The 22,430-nt window shown below is 40.7% G+C and overlaps 1 protein-coding gene across 1 annotated transcript; it reads left to right on the top strand.

Annotated features, from left to right (window-relative positions):
- Positions 1-7,239: 7,239 nt before the first annotated feature.
- On the top strand, positions 7,240-19,370 carry LOC126761297 (nucleolin). Its single transcript, XM_050477345.1, has 5 exons — positions 7,240-7,456; positions 15,211-15,440; positions 16,302-16,454; positions 16,603-16,842; positions 17,473-19,370. The coding sequence occupies exons 2-5, from the start codon at positions 15,215-15,217 to the stop codon at positions 17,676-17,678; spliced, it is 825 nt and encodes a 274-aa protein (XP_050333302.1). The 5' UTR covers positions 7,240-7,456; positions 15,211-15,214; the 3' UTR covers positions 17,679-19,370.
- Positions 19,371-22,430: the final 3,060 nt, after the last annotated feature.

The following is a 22,430-nucleotide window of genomic DNA, read 5'->3' as shown; positions in this document are numbered from 1 at the left end:
GGCCATTGCTAATTCCGCGCTTCGTGGTAAGCATTACCGTTCCGAGTTTTAGCCTGTTGCATTTGTTATCTAAACCAGCCGGCTTCCGCTTAAGGCAGTGACTGTGTGTGTGTTTAAGCATGTTTGCATATGTGTGTGCATCTAGCAGCGGCAACGGCTTGCTTGATGACTGCCAAGTCCAGGCCACCTGCTCCCGTCATAGCGCTCGCTTCATCATCTTCAATTCTCCGGCTACTATTGCTCCCGCTAAGGGTAAATAAATCACTGAACCGTAAGTTGACAGACTGCTTGGTGGCAGTCAGTCATTTCTACTAATTAATTTAATCACAGTGACACACACAATTCTTTCTTTTCCCGCTCGCTTGCTCGCCGCGCTCCGCTGATTTTGGTGGCAGATTGCGGAGCGCGTTTGACTGGCGGTTACAATTTTGTAGGTTAGTAGCACCAGCAACAGCGACAGCGACAGCGGCGGCGGTAGTGGCTGAGGCTGAGGCATCGCCACCACAAACATCTCCACTAACTTTGTGCGGTTAATTACCGCAGTTTTTCTCACTGAACGAATGCCATGAAGAGTAAAGTGTGAATAAAATATATTGTATAAAGCACGGATTTAGAAATAAGAGAGAATGGCAGAACAGAAGCGTAAATGTTGTAATCCCAGCACAATTGTTGTGGTTTTAAATGCAACTTTAATCTTAGTAGCTGTATGGCAGTTGGCGTCGGCAGCGGGCCGAAACAGATATATGAATTGAGACATTTCGTCACACGAAATGAAGTACGGCTTCGTAATCATTAATGAATTATGAAAAATAACTGTTACTGCATTTTAAATTGCATAGGATACTCTGGTAATGTAATAGAAATAGTTCTCTTATCATAATATTGGGCAATCGAAAAAGTCTTTTCGTATTTTCTTAATAGATGTCTTTGCAGTCGTATATCTCCACTTCTAGTAAAGTAAAGGTGAAGTTCTAAGCTTCATTTAGCAAGACAAAAATTAAATTCGGGGAAGTTGTGAAAAAAGTTACAGATGTTAAAAAATGAGTGAAAATAATAAAGAAATTCGCTAAATTTTTAAATTTTTGTATAAAAAAGGGAAGAATACCACGCAAGCCACTAATGAGAGTTGTGAAGTTTACGGAGACGATGCTGTATCAGTTCGTGTAGCACAACAATGGTTCGCTCGTTTCCGTTCTGGAAATTTCGATGTGAAAAATGCACCTCGTTCTGGCCGACATATCGTTGAAAAATTCAATGAAATTATGGAAAATATTGACCGAGGCCGACACATAAACAGCCATGACATTGCTAGGGAACTTAACATTCATCATCAAACGGTTTTGAACCATTTAAAAAAGACTAGCTACAAAAAGAAGCTCGATGTTTGGGTACCACACTCTTTGCTGAAACGAAATGAAATCGAACCATTTCTGAAGCGAATGGTAACAAGAGACGAAAAGTGGATCAAATACGACAATAGGATCATGGTCCAAGTGTGGTGAAGCTCAAAAAATGTTCAAAAAGCCAGGATTGACGCCTCGAAAAGTTATGCTAAGTATTTGTTGAGGTTGGAAAGGAATCATCCACTATGAGCTACTCCAACCAGGTCAAATGATTGATTCTACATTTTATTATGAACAGCTGATGAGATTGAAGCAAGCAATCGGAAAAAAACGGTCAGAACTGGTGAACTGAAAGGGTTTCGTCTTCCAACAGATTAACGCTAGACCACACACATCTTTGATGACTCGGCAAATACTCGGAGAGCTTGGCTGGTAAGTTTTGATGCATCCACCATATAGCACTGACCTTGCACCATCATTTGTTTCAGTCAATGCAGAGCTCCCGTGGCTTCAAGAAAAGCCTGTGAAAATTACTTGTCGCAGTTGTTCGCCGAGAAAGTTGTACTCTGATGGAAAAATGTCTCTAGCGAAAAAATGCAGAAAGTTTTGGACCAAAATGGTACATATTTGGTTTATATCGGGTGATTTTTTAAGAGCTTGATAACTTTTTTTTTAAAAAAAAACGCATAAAATTTGCAAAATCTCATTGGTTCTTTATTTGAAACGTTAGATTGGTTCATGACATTTACTTTTTGAAGATAATTTCATTTAAATGTTGACCGCGGCTGCGTCTTAGGTGGTCCATTCGGAAAGTCCAATTTTGGGCAACTTTTTCGAGCATTTCGGCCGGAATAGCCCGAATTTCTTCGGAAATGTTGTCTTCCAAAGCTGGAATAGTTGCTGGCTTATTTCTGTAGACTTTAGACTTGACGTAGCCCCACAAAAAATAGTCTAAAGGCGTTAAATCGTATGATCTTGGTGGCCAACTTACGGGTCCATTTCTTGAGATGAATTGTTCTCCGAAGTTTTCCCTCAAAATGGCCATAGAATCGCGAGCTGTGTGGCATGTAGCGCCATCTTGTTGAAACCACATGTCAACCAAGTTCAGTTCTTCCATTTTTGGCAACAAAAAGTTTGTTAGCATCGAACGATAGCGATCGCCATTCACCGTAACGTTGCGTCCAACAGCATCTTTGAAAAAATACGGTCCAATGATTCCACCAGCGTACAAACCACACCAAACAGTGCATTTTTCGGGATGCATGGGCAGTTGGCCACCAAGATCATGCGATTTAACGCCTTTAGACTATTTTTTGTGGGGCTACGTCAAGTCTAAAGTCTACAGAAATAAGCCAGCAACTATTCCAGCTTTGGAAGACAACATTTCCGAAGAAATTCGGGCTATTCCGGCCGAAATGCTCGAAAAAGTTGCCCAAAATTGGACTTTCGAATGGACCACCAAGACGCAGCCGCGGTCAACAAAATGAAATTATCTTCAAAAAGTAAATGTCATGAACCAATCTAACGTTTCAAATAAAGAACCGATGAGATTTTGCAAATTTTATGCGTTTTTTTTAAAAAAAGTTATCAAGCTCTTAAAAAATCACCCGATATAAGTTCATTATAGATATAAAAAAATTAGTTGAATAGGATGCTGAATCTACAACTCCAAACCAAACGGAATCTTAATTTTCCCGATACTATCCGTTCTAGAAACTGCAAGATTTGGTAATAAGAAAACCTGTGAGCACAGCATGCACTCACACATGTGCACATCCGTGTCACGTGACTGCGAGAATCAACTTTCAGCGTTTAGTTAAATAATGGAAAGTTAGATGAAGTTAATGCAGCAGCGTTTAAATAATTTTTAATGACAATTAATTGTTGTCCCCACACGCGTGCCACATGATCTCGCTGAAACACCGAAAATTTATTACAAATAATTGCGTTCAGTTGACGGCAATGAAAGTAGAAAACTTTACGCGAGACCATCAAGCTACCGTTTCGATTCGGTTGTGTAATGCTGTAAAGCGTTTTGGTTTTGTAATGAGAGCAATAAAATGTTATGAAGTGAGTTTTGCCTTCAACAAATTGTTTATTTCCAACGTGAAACTGGTTGAAGCCAAAAAACGTTGGCAAGAAATTGCTGAAAACTTCCACCAGGGAACAAAATTGGATGCAAAAGCCGCTTTCTGCATTTACTACATAGAATGGACTAGCACTTGATAAGTAACCCGTTGACCCGCTGCTAGTTTGGGACTGCATGAAACTGTTAAAATGGTTTTGCTGAAATTGCTGTCGTGAACCCTCGCCTCACCCACTGGCCTGTCATTTGACATGAATACTTTAAATGGCAAAAGCTTGCATTGGCATTGCAGAAAGTAGCATGACAAGAACAAAAGACTACATGTAGATGTGCTTATGCAAATGTGTTGGTGCTGGCACTACCTGCGGAGAGCAATGAGCCAGGCCATTGAGTGCTTCAATCCAGAAAAACATGTTTTATTGCAAATTTTGCTAAAAATAGAGGAAAATCAGATGAGTTGGCCTAACAATATGCGCGCGCGTGTGTGTGTGTGTTAGAAAATGCCAAAGCAAAACATTGTTCATGAGAAGTGGGCAAAGCGTAAAGAGCAAAGATGCATGGGAAAGCAGACTTTTATTTTAATAACTGCACTTTGCAGTAGACATGCCATCACACATCAGCGCTCACGAAGCCGTCATGTTGCTGTCGGGCGATGGGGTGGGCATTCGCTTGTTCTTCTGCAGGGCCATTCATTCCTTAAATTGGCAGTGAACTTGCAAGTTGGCTGCTTGCTGCTCGTCAAGCGTACAATCCGCACTTGAGGCGCGCCTATGCTTCGTTTGCCACCGTCTAGTTGCATGATTCTTTCGTATGCATTATGTATATATTTAAAGGTGGTGGTTGAGTACTACAAGCTCACTGTTGGACTCCTATGAAAATGTCTAAAAAGTTGAACGCAAACAGAGGAAGACTTAAAATGCTAGCTGGGCATCCGCCAATAACCGGGTCAGTCAAGTCATCTACTGCTACAAGTCTTGCTATACTCAATTGATTTGGGAGCGTTTAGTCAACTTATGATTAAAGAGCGTTTTGGAATGCATGTACTTGCCAATGCTGACAATTTCTCTTTTGTTATCAAAACCTTGATATGTCTTGTAGAACTGTAAAAATTATAATGCGGAATTATATGAAAAAAAACTTCCTTGAATCTCAGATCCGAAGGGCTTTACCGAGCTTTTTCTTTTACTTTTATTCAGCATTCAGTGCTTCGAAGAAGTGAACGTTACTGAAGTAATACTCAAGTCCAGAATTGCGCGACCTCTAGTCACATACCAGTATTACTAGTTTTTTGTAACTTAACTTATTCACGTAACATAGAGCCATCGAAAACACTTGCTGAAAATGCAAATGGAAAGAGTCTTGACACATGGTGCTTTAAAGCTAAAGGCACGCGCGCAAGTGCGAAAGCCAACGATTTCACTTTGTTTATTGGCGCCATGACTATGATGTTTGTTGTAATTGTGGTCATCTGTAAATATGTACAATTTCATGGCAGAGCGCGATGTCTTATGTACACATACACACAAATAAAGTGATATGCATTTCTTCTTCTCCTTTATTAGCGTAGACACCGCTTACGCGGTTATAGCCGAGTTTACAACAATGCGCCAGTCGTTCTTTTTTTCGCTGTTTGGCGCCAACTGGAGATTGCAAGCATGACAAAGTCCTTCTATACATGGTCTTTCTAACGGAGTAGAGTTTTTCCTCCTCCTCTGCTTCTACCGGTGGATACTGCAATGAATACTCTCAGAGCTGGAATATTCTCATCCAATCGGACGACAGGACCTGTCCAGCCTAGCCTGACTGTCAACAGTGACGTGGAAGCCAAGTCGCGAGTTCGACCACTGTTTGTTTGAAGACAGGAAATATCTTTCGGCTTGCCCTCGTTCACTGCCAGACCCATTTACTTCGATTCCTTATTCAGTCTATAGGAAACAGAACTAGCGGCTCGGTTGTTGAGGCCAAGATATCAATGTCATCGTCGTACGCCCACAGCTTTACACTCTTATAATAGGTTGTCAAAAAAGTCTTGCGGTATTTTCGCTAGTTGGCGCTGAAAGCGCGTAGTTCTAGTTTCATTCGTCGCATCGGGTCATGCTATACCCTTTTGGAAAGCTCATTTCACGCGCTAACACGTGTTTGATTGTCGTTTCTTTTAAGTCGTTCGTGAGTTATAGTGTCGCAATCATGGAGCAAAATAAAGAGAAAATACGGCATATTTTACAGTACTACGAGTACTACGATAAAGGCAAAAATTCATCTCAAGCCACCAATAAAAATTTGGACCCGATACAGTTTCCATTTCCACCGCACAACGATGGTTTCAACGTTTTCGTTCTGGTGTAGAGGTGGTCGAAGATGCGCCACGCTCCGGAAGGCCTGTTGTCAAAAATTGCGATAAAATCGCTGCATTGGTCGAAAGAGACCGGCATAGTAGCAGCCATAACATCGGTCAAGAGCTGGGCATGAGTCATCAAAAAATCAAAAAAAAAAAAATTCAATAAAAATACCGCAAGACTTTTTTGACAAGCCATTAAAAGATTGTACCTTCTCTATTCAGATCTGCAGCTCGAATTATTTTCTCCAGGAGTAGGTTGAAGAAGTCGCATGAAAGGGAGTCGCCTTGTCTGAAACCTCACTTTTTACCGAACCCTCTCCGAGTCGTCCTTTCCGATCTTGACGGATTTTTTGGTATTGTAATAGTTTTCCGGCGAATACCAAATTCAGACATAGCGGACAGCTCCTTTTCGTGCTATTAAAAGCAACTTTGAAATCGACGAAGCGGTGGTGTGTGTCGATTCTTTTTCCACAGGTCCTTTCCAAGATTTGACATATGGTGAATATCTGGTCAGTTGTTGATTTCCCAGGCATAAAGCTACAATGATAAGGTCCGATCAGATTATTGACGGAGGCTTAACCCACGGTAGTTACCCCAGATTGTTGTTGTTGTACTTGCTGAATTCTGCCGAGTTGACTCTCTTTGGCAGGATAAAAATTCGGATCTGTTCCGGTTACGGAGACTGTTGTGGGAACTTAAATTCTAATCGTAGTGCGTGCTTTCGTCCGACCATATTCTACATATCAGTTCTTCGGCGCTGTATCTGAATAGTTCGGCCGGCAATCCATCGGCCCCCACCACTTTGTTGTTCTTCAGACGGTTAATTGCTTTCGTACCATGCTATATGCCTATGTACCCGTGTACTTGACTTTGAAACCCATTCATCTTGAATATATGTAAATATGATGTTTCTGCTAATTAATTTGTAATTAGGCAATTATTGCAAAAAATACCATGGAAGAGAAAGTGGTTGGAGAATATACGTAAGGGCTCATACAAGGTTGCATAAATAATTCTTAATAAAAAACTGAAACACTTTGAGGCTCCCTAATGAATAATTTCATGAAATAAGATTACAGCTTTGTTGCACTTATCATGCTCTCATGTCGTTGTGTGCTACAGAGTTCCCACGGTGTCGGTGCCGGTGTAAGACCGCATCATTGCGAAGTTTTCAACTTGAACGCGTCGCCATTACAGCGCTCAACATGCACTTAACTGTAAAATGTTGCTGATCCGACGCCAAGTCGCAAAGCCAATTATATTTACATCGAAGTGCCGCAGTCACCGCTGCCGCTGCCGCCGCCGCAGACGCTGCTACGAACCCAAATAGCAAGTGGCCAAACTGAGGAAAGGTGTGAAGCGCGCCAAGCGAAAAAGAAAATCAACACCTTGGCAGCGCTGAAGGCACAACGAGCGTGGTGTTATGGTAAATCAAATCACGAACAGCGATCAGTTGCAGACTTAAGCTCGTGTTGAACAGTTGTGCGCATGCTCGTCGCGTCGCTAACAACAAATCGAATACTCAACCAACGATAAGCCTGAAGTAGCCAATTGGATATAATTCAAAAGCGAATAAGCGTCGAAAAGAAGACGCGTTACGTTAAACACAAGCATACACACGCGATATTGTTGCCGTCTACTACGCACAAAACACACACGATCGTTGTGGTAACCAGTTCCCGAAGAAAGGTAAAGAGCTACATACTTACAGCAGCGACAGCAAGAAAGTCTAATTGTAACATACGCACACACACATACATTTACACATATATACTGTTCGGAAACCAGCTGCGCAGTCGCAGTGCCAGCACAGTTGGATAAGAAAGCGGTAAAAACCGCAAGAGAAAACTTTTACTGACGTTAGTCGTGCGGCAATCGGCCAAGAGTGCAGTGTTTGTGGCAAAGGTGGCAAACAGTGTTCAAAAAACACACGAGTGATAAGCTTTAAAGTCATATTGAACAGAAACAATAGTGTTCTTACGCCGAAGTTTAAACGTTTTACGAATCATATTTTCAATTAAAGGAAGTTTTGGTTTTGAAATCGGCAGATCGACGATTTTCGTTAATCCAGAGTTTGAGTAAACCAACTTAGGAGAAAGGTAGATATTATAACATTTTGCGCTGATTAAGAAAGTTACCGAAAGTAGTGAGTGAAAAGACCTTGACAGAGAAACCGTTAATACATAGAAAAAACTGCTTTGAAAAGTTTTTGAAAATGCTTCTCAAAAAACAATGTTTATTGAAGTGCTAAAAAAAATGAAGACTACTAACATAACATTAATTATTATTTGCCGACTTTGCTGAATTAGAAACCTTTGTTGGTCCATATCGATTTTTTCTTATTATTTGCTAATTTTATTAAATTGCCGAACACGGTCTTAAAATTATTAAAGAAAACCTTCAATTAAAACCAAAAATATAAAATAAATTCTTGAAGAGAAACTCTTCATTACTTCACGTGCAACAGTAAATTCGAACACATCTACATATGTGCACTTCACGCCGGAGGCACTTTCGACCACGTTCAAGTCATATACTTAAAACGCTCGTAAATAACCTAGTGAAAAGGAATTCCGAAACGGTCATGCGCACAAACATACACACTTACACAGAAGTGTGCGCATTTATGCTCATACAAAGACGAATTGTAATGTCAGAAGAAAGTGTTACGAATTGGGTGTGTTCGAACTGGTTCGATAGCCGAAAGAAATGCTCTTCAGCGCTCAAGTCCAAGTGTACGACCGTGTCTCTGCTTATATGAAGTTCGTGTGCAAGTTTACGCGCTTTCAGCCCATTAGCGTGCTGAGCATGCGCGATCACAGCGCCCCATAACTCCATTGTCGGCAAGTGGACGAAGTTGTCAATGGGCTGACTGTCGATACTGACCCACTTTTCACAAAGTTGCATTGTTTTCGTAATTCTTTGTATGCCGTATTATTGTCGTATTTAATGGATTTTAAAGAGTTGCGTTAATTACATTGATATCGTTCACGGCGCACTTGCACGAGCCAGACTGGGTAAGGTCTACGTAAATATATGTATATGTATAAATGTATACGAATATATATAAGTAGTTAAAGTGGGTGACTCTGGCACATCAAATGTCTTAAAATTAAATATTAGGGGAGCAGAAGGGGGCTTAAAGAACTAAAAAAATCGAAGCATTGGCGAAAATGCCTTTTAAGCAGAATTTCGACACCGTGGAGCATGGCAAGGGTATGTGCTTTGATGCAGGCGCTTAAGTGCGCAACAGATTCCGCGAGTCTTACTACCGGGCTTGCACTCAGCAGTCACTCTCCAAAGGCACTTTTCAGCGCTTGCATTAAAAGTTCCTCCGCTTCTCAGCTCAAGCATGCAGCACGTCGTTATTTTTTAAAGCCTCGCTCGTATTTGTTCCAAAAGGGCGCGAAATAAGTAGTCAACTTAATTTCGCTATACAAACAATGGCCAAGCCTCAACTCATGGCGTCCGTCTCGCACGGCTTAAGACAATTCAATTTCTTAAGTTGTTGTTCTTTTGTTTTTGCCACTTTAGTTCGTCGTCGTGTGCAGTTGCAATTGACCCACATTTAAGCAGTGTATATATGGCCTCATGAACACACACGCACACACACTTATGTAAAAGCAGACGTGAAAGTACAAATCTAGCAGCGCCAGTCTTTTCATGTGTTACAATTATTTGTATTGCCACTCAAGTGCGGAGTTAAGAATTTTTCCGTCAGCGCGCAGTTAGCTAAAAGTGCTCACACTCATGCACGTCAGTAGCTTTCAACGCTTTCATCGCTGTGCGATTCTGTACCACTCCCACTTGCTTCACGCTCGCTTGGCTTGTGTGCGGTGTAGATTTTAATGTTTTGGCAGTTTCAGCGTCTTCATTAGCGAAGCCACAGAACAAAGCGATTTACTTGGGCAGTGAAGCGATCAAATGTACAAGTAAATAAGGATGCTGGTTGTGGCAAAGAGAGTTCCTTTCAACAAAAAGAAATACTTCATCTGGCATCATATCATCTGTTCGTATTTTTTTAGAAATTCGTTCCATTACAGCGCTTTTGTCTCTTGACGATGATCTTCAACGAGGTCTGTCACAAGCCCGAAGTGCCGTTTGATTAAGAAAAGTTCCTGAACACAGCGTTATGGTTTCTTCAGTGATTAGCAATAGAAGTATAGACTACAGATGCCTTCACATACCTGAGGAACTAGAATTGTTGCAGCCTTCTCCGCCCGCAGCCGTAATTCCTGGGGCCCAGCGCATTTCCCGGCTTAATTATGCACCCAATTTGCGAACGAATGTAATGTATGCGCACATTCGCTTATCGCCGGATCGCGTGCTGGGAGGTGTGTTGGAAAATTCGTATTAAGTGCACTCGCTTCGCAATTTGAACTTGCATCCGCGCACAAAAAGAAGCTGCAGGGCGTCGCAGCGAGCTCCATGGCATACGAAATTCGGCACTTTGCGTATTATATGCCGTATAATATAACCCTAACTGTGATCCTTTTGTTGAGCGCTAATGTGGGGGTAATGAGTAGACATGTGAGGGAAAAATGCGCGAAATTCTGTGGTTCCTGTGCATTTTTTGCAGCGCTTCAGAAGCTTAATGACTTGCATAAAATGAAAAACTTTTCGAGAAGAATTGGCGTTAAATGAAGAAAGCGGCAACTTTCTTGTGGTTCAATGGAAGGCATTTTAGGGTGTGTCTTATTTGTACTTGACTTGAAGTCTATGTTAGCTGAGCGTTAAGACTGTCTCGCAGTAAATATTTCCGCAGCGAAGTATTAGAGTGGGAAGATGACTAAATAACAGTAGTTTGCTCACTTCATACACTCAAGACCTCTTCAATGTACATCGGTAATTCGTGCGCTGAGTGTTCTTCAAAGAATTGCATTGCCCCGGCGACGCGTTCATGTGTTCAACCGGGCTAATATATTGGTATGTAACTGTCTGTATTTGTTCGCAAGTAAAATGGCGCATTTATTTATTTTTCACTTGTATTCCTCACCACCATTGCTGTTGTTGTAATGCATTTTAAGTTTAACAAGTAAAGAACAAGCACAATTTGCAGTTTCATTCACGCTTCTTACACAGACACCATACACGGCACTCCAGGCGCTTCCATACTCGGCACCCTCACCCTCAACGCCGCACTGTGCTTATTTGAAACGAAACTTTGCTGAGGCGGCGGTGTTGTGCTGACATTGCGTATACGCCCAAGTGTCCCAACTGTGTAACAAAAGTTTTCTTTGTCTTATTTTCAGCACTTTGATTTTGTTCTTTTGGGTTTTGTGCAATTTTCGCACACACTCACATTTACACGCACACACTCGCAAGGACGTACACAGATTCCGACTTGTTTAACCCACTTTTCTGCATACGTCCGTGCACAAACAAGCTTATAAACTTGCTTCAAGTGAGCAAGTGTGTGTGTGTGTGTGCGAGCGTGGCGTTATCTACACCCAAATCGACGCTTGCACTTTCCAAATTGTTGTTGTTTTAATTATAGTGTTTACACTATGCTTCAGCAACTATGACGACAACAATGAAAACAACAAGGGACTATAAATGATGCATGCAACGACAGTGCACGCCTGCAACATGCCATTTACGGTATTTGCAAGTGGCGTAAGAGTCTCAACGGCAACATCACAGGCTAAAAGAATAAACGTAAAACGGAACGAAAACAACAGAAATAAACAGCATAGAAGCCAACAACAAGAGCAAACACATTAACAGCGATTTTCACCTTAATTCCCGCAACGTGCGTCTGCATTCCGTGTCGTCAACGAGCGCCGACACCAGTTGACAAGCGACACATTGGCGAAGCCTGTTGGCCACGGCCGGTGGCCCCTAGCAAATTATCAAATTCTGCAGGCGCCGAACTCGTCGCTGCAGCCACGATTCACCACATTCGCCATTCTCATTGTCGTTATGCGCGCTCCATCAACCCAAGACGAGCGCCGGCGACGCGGTCGCTTTAACTATCGAAGGGGCAACGCATTGAGCTTCGATTCCAGTTGCATTTGGTCTTTATTCACGACCGCTTTAAGTGCCATTTACTAGCGCCACGCCACACCTTGGTTCTTGGGCGTACCGCGAAAGGCAGACTTTTTCACTCCAGCATTTGCAAAACAAGTCCTTCGCTAGCTATTTACAAAGGAATAAGTTGAAAGAGCGGGGCGTGTGACTGCGCTCAAAATAAATATCAGGCAACAATACTGTTAACAAGTGCGCGACTTAAAGTTCTGCAAATAGTTTCGAGTTCATCAGGCATCACATGATGCGATTCCGTAAAAAGTTTCGCCAATATTGACATACTTTGCAGGAGACAACATCCTCTTCATTTTCATTTGATGTAGTGCTCTGTTGTGGCTTTTTGCGCGAAGAATTTGTGGCAGTGGCATCTAAGGGCTTTTTTTCCGTTATTTATAAAAAGCCTGCGGATTTCGACTTTTTTCAACTTCCCCTATTTAATTTTTTTTTTAATTCAATGAAGGCTAAAATCTCACCTTTCCAATACTGTATTGCATGACACAATGTGATTGGTAGCACTGTCGCTATACGACTGCAAAGAAATCTATTGATAAAATACGAAAATACTTTTTCGACTACCCAATATTTGCAATTTAAAGTCAAAATTCATAATTTTTTTAAAATAATTTTGAAAAAGCCTTACAGGGCTTGAAAGCCAAACATTATGGGTGAATTTGCTAAATTAAAGCAAGAACTTATTTTGATTTTGTTAGAATTTTCTTATAATCTGCGATATCTGTGTTTTTACTTTTCCTGTACAGACGCACTCGCTATCTGCCATTGTATCAATTAATTTCAGTGCTCCAGGTCAAGTCAATAGCAGATTCCGAATTTTATAGCTGTAAACAAACGTTTGAGCCACTTGTGCCAGCAGCGCTCGCACCGCAAGTCTGGCTGGGTGAACTTTTCTAATATACTTTTATTTTAAAACATGGCAAAGAGTGCCTGTCGCGCACAACGGTCCGCACCACCAACACATGCGCCAGCAGATGCTTGAGTAGTAAAGCACTTTATATTGAACTGCACGCAATATTATTAAGAGTCTCTGATACAAAACAAACGGCGAAGTTGTCAGGCACATTGTCCACTGCAGCTGCCTCCACACGAGCATGCCACTGGCATCCGCGCTGATAGCGAATGTGCAGTATGTGCGCACACCCACGCACGCACACAAGTGCGCAGGAAAGTTTCAGTAAGTGGTAACAGTTGGCTAAGTTTCCTAAGCATCCGGTGGTGGGAGTCGCAGGAGTCTCGTGACCCATCGAAGATGCAGTTGCAACGCTTTGTAGGGTGCGTGTGGCACTGTGTTAGCACATATATTGTAGTATTAACGGTTTTAGTAGGTACTTGGCTTTTCGTATGCTGTTTTGCTGAAACTGCTGATGTTGCTGCTGTTGTGGTAGATGGCATCGCAAGCAACTCGTGACACACACTTTTGTTTATGGTGAAGTATTTCCTAATTTTTGTATGTGTGTTAATACATATTGTTGTATGTTCTTATACATATGTATGTGTGTGTGCGCGCTTAAGTTCAAAAGTGGTATTACAACTTTGTCAATTAGCTTAAGATGCGGCGTGAAAGCATGCGATACACACGCACTTACATTTCGCTGTTTGTAGAAAACACAATAAACCAAAATGCGTTGAAGCCATCGCCGAAAACTTAAATTTAACAAAAATGTTGGTACCGTTTTTCGCTGCCAGAAGCGTTGTAGATTTTTATAAATTCAATTTATGTAGATGGAAAATCTGGCATACAAATAAACTAGTGCACAGACAGAAGGCTCTTTTATAAGTGAACTGAACTTGTGGAACGCTCCATATAATCCAACCCGATGCCCATATTTACCCGAAATCACATACACAAAACAGCAGGATTCCGATTTCGAAGCAAACTTGACTTCATTCAAACTACTGTATTTCAAAATGCAAAAACAAAACAAACAACAAGGTGAAATTATTTGCCACTAATTGGCTTGCAAGCCTAAAGATCTCACTCATAATATGATATATCTGTATGTAAGTGGTAATGTAAACGTGTATGGCTTTTCGAAAACACTCGATACTTTGTAGTTGACGACGATTTTCTCTTATCGCTGCCGTCTGTAAACAACAAAACAACAAAAACCAAAGGCAATAAGCGCGCTTTTGACTGTTGGACTTTCACTTCTTTCAAGCCACACATCGAACATAAACAACAACAACGAAAGCCAGTTCAGCCAGTCGCTCATGTCACTTATGCACATACATATCTGTATACGCACCTGTACATACACACATACGTGCATAGTGGCACATAGTTGTAAGCATTGCCAAGCATTTATGCTGCCGTTGAGGCTCACCATACTAAAAGTGTAAACGAGTTGCGGTCGAATGAAGACGTATGCGCAAATGTGTGTTTGTGTGTTAGCATATTTTATGTAAATGCCAATCATATTTAAGTCCTAATTGCCACATCAATTCAATTGTAATTTGATAAATGCTACGGTTTTCATTTCACTTCTCTGCCGCGTCCAACGGCCAATGAAAACATAACGCTTTTTGTTGTTATGGTTGTTGCTTTCCACACACAAGCACCGTCTGCTGCAAAACCATTGCAACGGCAATATGCATTAACACACACAGTCACATTCCAGCGCTTGTTTGCCTTTATTTAGTTGCTTGCTTTAAAAGAAAGTCGCCCGACTGCACACGGAGCGCACTACTCGCATACCCAATGCATGTGTGAGTGTGTGTGTGTGTCAAATGTGCGGTATGTGAGGCACTGGGCCAAGTGGCAGCGGCAAATGTGTGTCAGCGCCGATGGAGGTGTGCGATAAAATTATTGAGCGAAAATTTACTCGTGAACAATTGATACTTCCGGAAGTATGCGCGCGTTCCTTGAAGCCTCACAATGCAAGTCTGCAACTCTAAACACAACAATAGGCATTGCTTTAGCCACTAGTTCTTGGAGCGATATATTATAGCAGTTGCCTGAGTAGCAAATATTGTAAAATGATACAGACATGAGTTGGGATGTGTGCTGAGGTGACGCAGAGTCGAACACACTGGCGTTCCACAAGTGACCGGATTTATTGCTGATCGCTGGTGAGGCAGAGAGCTCTAAAACGTGCTATTGAGGTCAGAATATCGCAAGCCGAAATCGGTGAACCGCGCTGTGAAATGCATAAAAGAGAAAGGGTGGATGGGTGGTTTATATAACAGAAATTAAACGGTACACCTGTACGGTATTGAATTTCAATGCGTCGACTGAGAATAATGCTATCTTATTAGCTCAAAGCTCAAATAGCTCGAATATACAAGCTTATATAAAATCTTAAACTCAATTCAAATAGCACGACCAACTCAAAACTCGCTTTGAAAAACTACTTCTGTATAAGCTACTTTTCTAAATATATTTTCCTTCTTTCTGCTTGCAGCACCATGAAATTCGTCCTACTCCTGTGCATCCTTAGCGCTGTGCTGCTACAAATTCAAGCCTCCCCCGTCCAGCTGGTCGAGCGCCAGGAACGCGCCATCGCGCGGCAGCAAGCCGTCAACGATGTAGCGCCCGCCGCCGCGCCAGCCGATGATGACGATGATGACGACGATGATGATGATGATGACGATGACGAGCCCGATCTAGGCGATCTCGTGGACGATGACGATGGTAAGTGCATGCAGTAGCTAGTATCTTCATTAGTCTCACACTTTCGCATCACACACAATAACTTCACAAACAAGTATTTACGTATTTAGTTTTCGGCTAAGCAAACAAGCAAATTGAATCTAGCGATTTGCGCTTTCTCCACCTGCACCCTCTCAAATGGACACTTTACTGCAGCTCTCTAGCACCTCTTCGTCACCTCTTCTCCAACACTGCAGTGAGGACCGCTGACGACTTCGCTGACTTTTCGTAAATTGGTTTGTTTGTTTCCATCGTTTGGCTTATGCGCTTCTATCCGCTTTTCGATTTCTTTTCTGTTTTCTGTTTTCGCTTGTGTTTGGTTTTGCCACTTTTGTTGTTGTAAGCAAATGCCAGCATTGTATCAGCAATGACCACTTGCAACATTGCCACAATAGTTCTCTTGTGCTATTCTTGTTACTCTTCGCTCATTCTCACACTGATTGTGTGCCATTGTCAACTCGACTTTCAACTTTCAACTTTAAACTGAATCAACTCAACTGAACCGCACCGCACCAAGCTTTAACCAGCGCAGTGTAGCACCAGCATCAGCACCATTTCCACCAGCACCAAATCTACTTCTTTGCATGTATGTAGGTAGAATCGGTCACACCACCGCCACGATTTGTATGTGCACGCACCGCCACCTGACAGTCAAGCAGCCAAAGCGCAGAGAGCGCAAGTCTTGCAGAGCTTAGCTTGGCTGGCATTGACTGAAGGAATTTTATTAACTGTTTGTTTGTTTGTCTATAACCATTTTGTTTTTTCTCTTTCATGTGTTTTCGCGCTCTCTCTCTCGCTCTCGTATGTGTTTTAAAACAGTTGTATTTCTTTCGGGGCTTTCAGATGACGACGACGATGATGAGGAGGACGACGATGATGAGGAAGACGACACGCCACAGGGTCAGGCGGCGCCAGCTGCCGCTGCTGCCAGCGACGATGATGAGGAGGATGATGATGATGATTATTTGGACCGCTTGTTCGATGATATTTTGGGAGGTGCGTACAACATACATATATACAACTAGAAGTATAGTAGAAGTCTAGTCATATACTTCTATAATTTTTTGTGTTTGTTTCACACTTAAAAGCGAATACTTAAAATGAACTGGTATCACTAAACTTTTTTGCACGTGGCTTCTTGCAGATGACGATGATGAAGACGATGATGACGAAGACACACCCGCCGTTGCCAGCGCACCCGTTGCCGCCGCGCCCGTACCAGCCGCCCCCATAGAGGACCTCGCACCCGTCGGCCAATCGGCAGTCAGTGGCGGCATCTCGGATGGTGTTGATCTACCACTCGAAAGCGGCAATGCTGCCGATGCTGTAGCCGCCGGTAATGCGGCCGACGATGCCAATGCTGTGTCCAGCAACAACAACGAAGGTGAACAAAATGTTTTTTACGATGAAGAATTAAGTAGTAATGTTGTAGAAGATGGCGGTAGTTTAGAGCCAATAATAGAAGAAGAAGAAGAATTTGAAAGTAGTGTCGTTGATGGTAGCGATGTTGTTAGCGATAGCGATAGTAATGGTAATATTGCACCCAATATTGCCGCACACATCACCAATACAGATACGCATCTCATACCGCATCATACAAATACAAATACAAATACAAAAATCCATAACAGTCAATCACCAATATCAGCATCCACGCCACAGAAACTCAGTCAAACTCATACTCATAAAAAAAATTCGCTGAAAAAAGCAAGCGCAGCAACAGCAGCAACATCCGCCACGCAAACAATAACAAAGCCAACAACTAATACAAAACAAACAAACGGTAGTGGTAGTAGTAGTGCAAATAAGAAGCAACAGCTGCCAGCGCCCAATGCTGCCGGAGGAAGCGTTGCGGCCGCCGCCAAGCCGGCAGCAGCAAGCGCGAATCCAGCGGCTGGTGCAGCAGCTGCCGCCTCGAATTTGAATAACAATAGTAATGTTGAGGATGATGATGATGATGATTACGATGAGGAAGATGATGATGATATTGATGATGGAGTCGCTGAAATTACAGGTGCCATAACAGGTGACGACGAGGAGGAGGACGACGAGGCCGACGACGATGATGACGACGACGACATCATCGGCGAGAATGTCATTGAAGCAAGACGCGAAGCACGTGAGTCTAAAAATCAATCAGCCACTAAGAAACACGTAGCATCAGCTAAGGCCAAAAAATCAACAAGTGCTTTGAAGAGCAAAAAGGCGCTCAAACAGTAGACAAGCCAATGAATATAGCGTAATTAACTGAATTTAATTAGAAAACAAAAGTAATGACAAAGGACTTGAGTACATACACATACATACATAAAGAACTCTATTCAATTATTAGCTATGGAAATTAACGAAATCGAAACATAACATAAACCACGCGAAGACACTCGGTCGCTCGGCTCTTGGCTTTGAGCTGATTTTTGTTACACTTTGTCGCATTACAAATTCTAGAACAACAAATTTGCTTAGAACTTTCCTTCCGTTTTGTTTCTGCTCCCGTTTGGTGCTAGTCAAATTAACCGTAAACACGTTGCACAATGGCACAATTCTCTACACAGCAGCCAGCTAAGCTCAAAATTCACTATTGAAAAATACACTTAATTGTAAAAAGTAACGGCAACAAAACTGTTTAATGTAAATTGCGATTTTTTTTTCGTTGACATTTAAAGAGCTGCTTGTTCATACACTGCACTTGTTAAAAAAAAAAAAAAAAAAAAAAAACAAAAAATTAAACCAATTATGATAATGTGTAACTAATAGTTTTCCAGCTTAAACGAAACATTGTAAAAATGCTACAGAAACAACAAAAAATTTAATTGAAAATTAAGCGCATAATTTGTATGGATGGCGGCAAATCGCCTAAGAGCCATTGGTTTAGCCACCAGTGTTCGCTAGTTAGTCGCTTTGCCGCGCCAACAAACAATAAGAAACCTAAAATACATAAAATAGAAAGTGTAATATTTTAGTTCGTAGGTTAATTTATTTATTTTTGTAAATTATTTATTAATTTATTTATTTATTGTTTTTCCTCTCTAAGCCTTTAAGTACACATTGTCTGTCTATTTGCTAAACTAAAAATGAAAAAATTACTAAAAAATAGTGACTGTAGTTTGTAATCTCTCTGTGTAAATCGTAAAAATTGTACTGGTTCCCAACTATTTCACTATCATTCATATGCATTCACACCCACATCACCAAGTTCATTGCAAAAACCGTTACACAACGGTTGTTGTAAGAAACGCATCACTTCATACATCTTTCTGCGCTCGTCTCGCTGGCTTCTTCACACTCTTTGGGCTTCACCTTCTACTCTAAAAAGAAAACCTATCACTTTCACTTGCTCACACTTTCACACGCTTCTTCCCGCACCCGCGTCAGCTATTGCTGACAAAACGCTTTCTAATAATGCCAAAGGTAAGCCACAAGCGTTGTGGTTATGCAATGGAAGTGCGTAAATATTTTAGTAAATCAACGAAGGGTGGCAGTGCGGTGTTGGTTCTGATGCCGAGACAACGCTTGAACAAAATTCAAAGAGCATGCCAAGTACCTACATGTGTACATACATACCCGACCGGGCTTGCACCCGAGTATGCATCTCAAAAATAAATCGTAAATGCCATAAAACCAAAAAAAAAAAAAAAAAAAACAAAACAAAAGAAAAATAATAAAATTGTTTATTTACAAAGCAAAGAAGCCTTAAATCGTAGTAGACCCCATATCCACACACATAGCAGGCGAGCGCAGCACATTGCCCCACAAAGCGGTTCCCAAGCAACAAAAAAAAACAAAATACTTGTATCATCTGTAATCAGTCAATTATCTAGCAACAGCTCCAAATAGACCAAGTCTTACGTAATGAGATACGCAGAATTCATTTATAAGGAATAAGGAGAAAAGTGAATAAAAGTTAACTGAAAGTATTGCGCTTCCGAGAAAACAAAAAAAAAACTGCGTTTTATTTCACCTAGCTGCGTATGTGTGTATGTATGTAATTATGGTACGCTTGCATGCGTGACATTGAGTTGATTTCAAGCTTTGATTGGCGCCAGAACCCACCAACGGCACTGTGGTTAGACATTAGCTGTGGTGAATTGAAAATTAATAATAATTGTTTTTGAATTTTTTTCTTTTTTATTATTTTTATTTTTCATTATTTATTTATTCTTTATAAATATCTTGTTTGATTTCTCTTACTTCTCTCGGGGTTTATGGATTTTCACTAAAGACTTTTGCTATCCTCCTACTATACGTAACTGTAAAAAGTATGAAAAGTGTAAAAAGTAATCTGATAAATGTAAATAAATGCTAGCAATGTAAATCTCACCTAAAATTACGCGCTTAAGGCAAACACGAAGTAAGTATTAAGTAAGCACCACATCAAACCCTGGCAACACTCATTCTTATTTGTGTTAGGCAACAGTAATTGTAATTGTTTTTATTATGTTTACCCTTTGCTTTTTAGTTTTAAGTGGTCTGGGACTAACAAGGTTAACGATGTTTATAAAAAAACTAGATTTGAACACACGAAAAATAGCGTCTTCATGCCTGCGAAAGACATTGTACAATCTTGACCCAGCAAAGTCACTCCACTTTCGAAATACTGTCAGCCACTTTAGCATATTGCTATAAAAAAAAATAATTTTTTGCATAAAACTGTTATTCACGTATGATATGTATAGACTGGCACACGTTATAATCAAAGCTTTACGCTTGTCCCGTTTTGCCGGCCATTGGAAGATTTTCTTTAACCCGCTCAGAAGTGGAAAAGTATTGCTAAACTCCAATTGTTTTCGCACACCTTCCCACACCGCACAGAACCAACTTGTAAACAGGTAAAGCCGACACTCACCACCATGTTTACAAGCCCAACCTGTGTTGGCTCTAATTTCTGGTTATTAAAAATTCTTTGCGAGAAGTTGGCGATAGCGCGCTGAACAAGTTCAAACAATTGAAATGGAAATTTAAGAAAACTTGCACTTTTGCTGATTGTTTGCAAATTTTATTGCTGTGTAAAGTTTTCCATGGCAAGAAAATTTTTCGTGTTGCAACAATGTTGTTTTATTAGTAAAAATGCCATCGTTGCTGACTGAAAAGGAGCAATTAAAAGTTTCTCACAACTGCCAATGAAGATGAGGCATCAAATGCTCAGATCTTGCTTTACATATAGATAAATGCATTAAGGATGGTGTACAAACATCTCGTAAACGATAAAAAAGGAGAAAGAATTTGTGAAGCAAAGGAAAGCTAATTTTACGGCTGTAAGTCGCTCGAGATTTCTTGCTCTAGTGTATCTCTTTGCTTTCGTGAGTGACATAATTACTATTTTAAACAACTGATGACATATATAGCTTCCATTATTATGTCGTATTTTAAGGGGTTACATGGGTTTCCTCGGATAAAAATCTGCCTTTCTTCCACAATTTTTTTCTCATTTAAAAAATAAACTATTTTGTTATAATATTTTATTGTTACAAACTTAATAATTAAAGAAAGAAATTCTGAAATTTTTGGAAAAAATATTTGAAACTCTGCCATTTCGGCGCCACTTCTGGTAATCCTTCGGAAGAAAGATGCAGCCGCGTAGGCAAGAAAACTCCTTAGAGAATCATCAGGAAATGAAAAAAATACGTGGTTTACTTAAAACCTTAACTTAGAAGTTGGCCGAAAGAAAAAAACTGAAAATTGGATTTTTGTTAGACACTTAAAAAAAAAAATAAAAATTCTGTGAAAATTTCGCGATTTTTTTTTAAACAGTTTTAATCGAAAAACAATAATTCGTCCAAGTCTTTAAGAATTGTATCTCAAAGACCTGTGTAAAATTTCATGAAGACCGGTTGAGTAGCTTTCGAAAAATCTTGCCAACCGGTTTCAAAAATACAGTTTCGAGAAAAACGCGTTTGAAGACGGCGCACTTAGCCTTGCTAGCCTCGGAAGCGCAAGTCCTCAAGACTGTATCTCCGAAACCATTACTCAGATTAATTTGAAAATTTAGGACAACTTTCTAGACGTATTGTAGAATTTAATATGAGAATAAAATGAAATCGATTTTTTAAAACCCGTAAACCCATGTAACCCCTTAAGGACGGGATGACATATAGAGTTTAACATGGCTGAGGTTATATTTACTAGCGCTAAATCACTTCTAGGAAAAATATTAACTACTGTTAGGGCAAGAACTTTTTTAAATTAAAAAGTAATCGGGCACAAGAGGTCACTCAGTACCTGTAAAAGCATCACTCACTGCACAAACTGCCTTCATATTTGCTTTAAAACAGGGATAACAAGCACGAACTGTTCGAAGCAGCCCTTGACCTTTGTCAATAATCCAATTCCAACTCTGAAATAAATCTCTTATGTGTCAAACCCATAAATTCTTTCCTTCCATATGTGTTTGTGTGTAACATTAAACGTAAGTCATTAATTTATTAAACCAACGAAAGCACTTTATACATATGTATGTATATAAATATCTCACATAATTAAAACTATTAACATAAATGGCGTCAAATATATTCCTCGCACTTAGAGCATGAATCTCACATTTTCCCACTACACTTGTTTGTGCGTATAAATGCACTTGGGTTTGCTTAAGCTTCACTCAAATGAATATTAAAAGTTTCACTCTCGCTTTGTTGGAGCTCAGCAGGATTAGTTGTCCGTTTCGCTCACGCAAAAACGACATTAATTCCGCATTTCAAATGCGCGCAAAATAATTCGCATAATGACTTTAACGCATACACTCACTCGCGCACACCAACACATGGACAGCATTAAAATAATTCATAATTACATCAAAAGTTTCAATTTCCGCGCTGGCCATTGGTCACGGCGGGCTAACAAGCGCATATCACTGCTTCAATAGCGTTTCGTTTTCATTCACTGTTGTTGCTGCTTGAAAGAGATACGAAGTGGGGAAACATCTAAATGTGGGAGAAGACATTAATCTAATTTTATGCATACAAACATACAAGGACATTC

Source organism: Bactrocera neohumeralis, chromosome 6 (assembly GCF_024586455.1).
Source record: "Bactrocera neohumeralis isolate Rockhampton chromosome 6, APGP_CSIRO_Bneo_wtdbg2-racon-allhic-juicebox.fasta_v2, whole genome shotgun sequence".
NCBI classification, from domain to species: domain Eukaryota; kingdom Metazoa; phylum Arthropoda; class Insecta; order Diptera; family Tephritidae; genus Bactrocera; species Bactrocera neohumeralis.
Note: the sequence above shows the minus strand (reverse complement) of the source record. Positions and strands in the feature narration are given on the sequence as shown.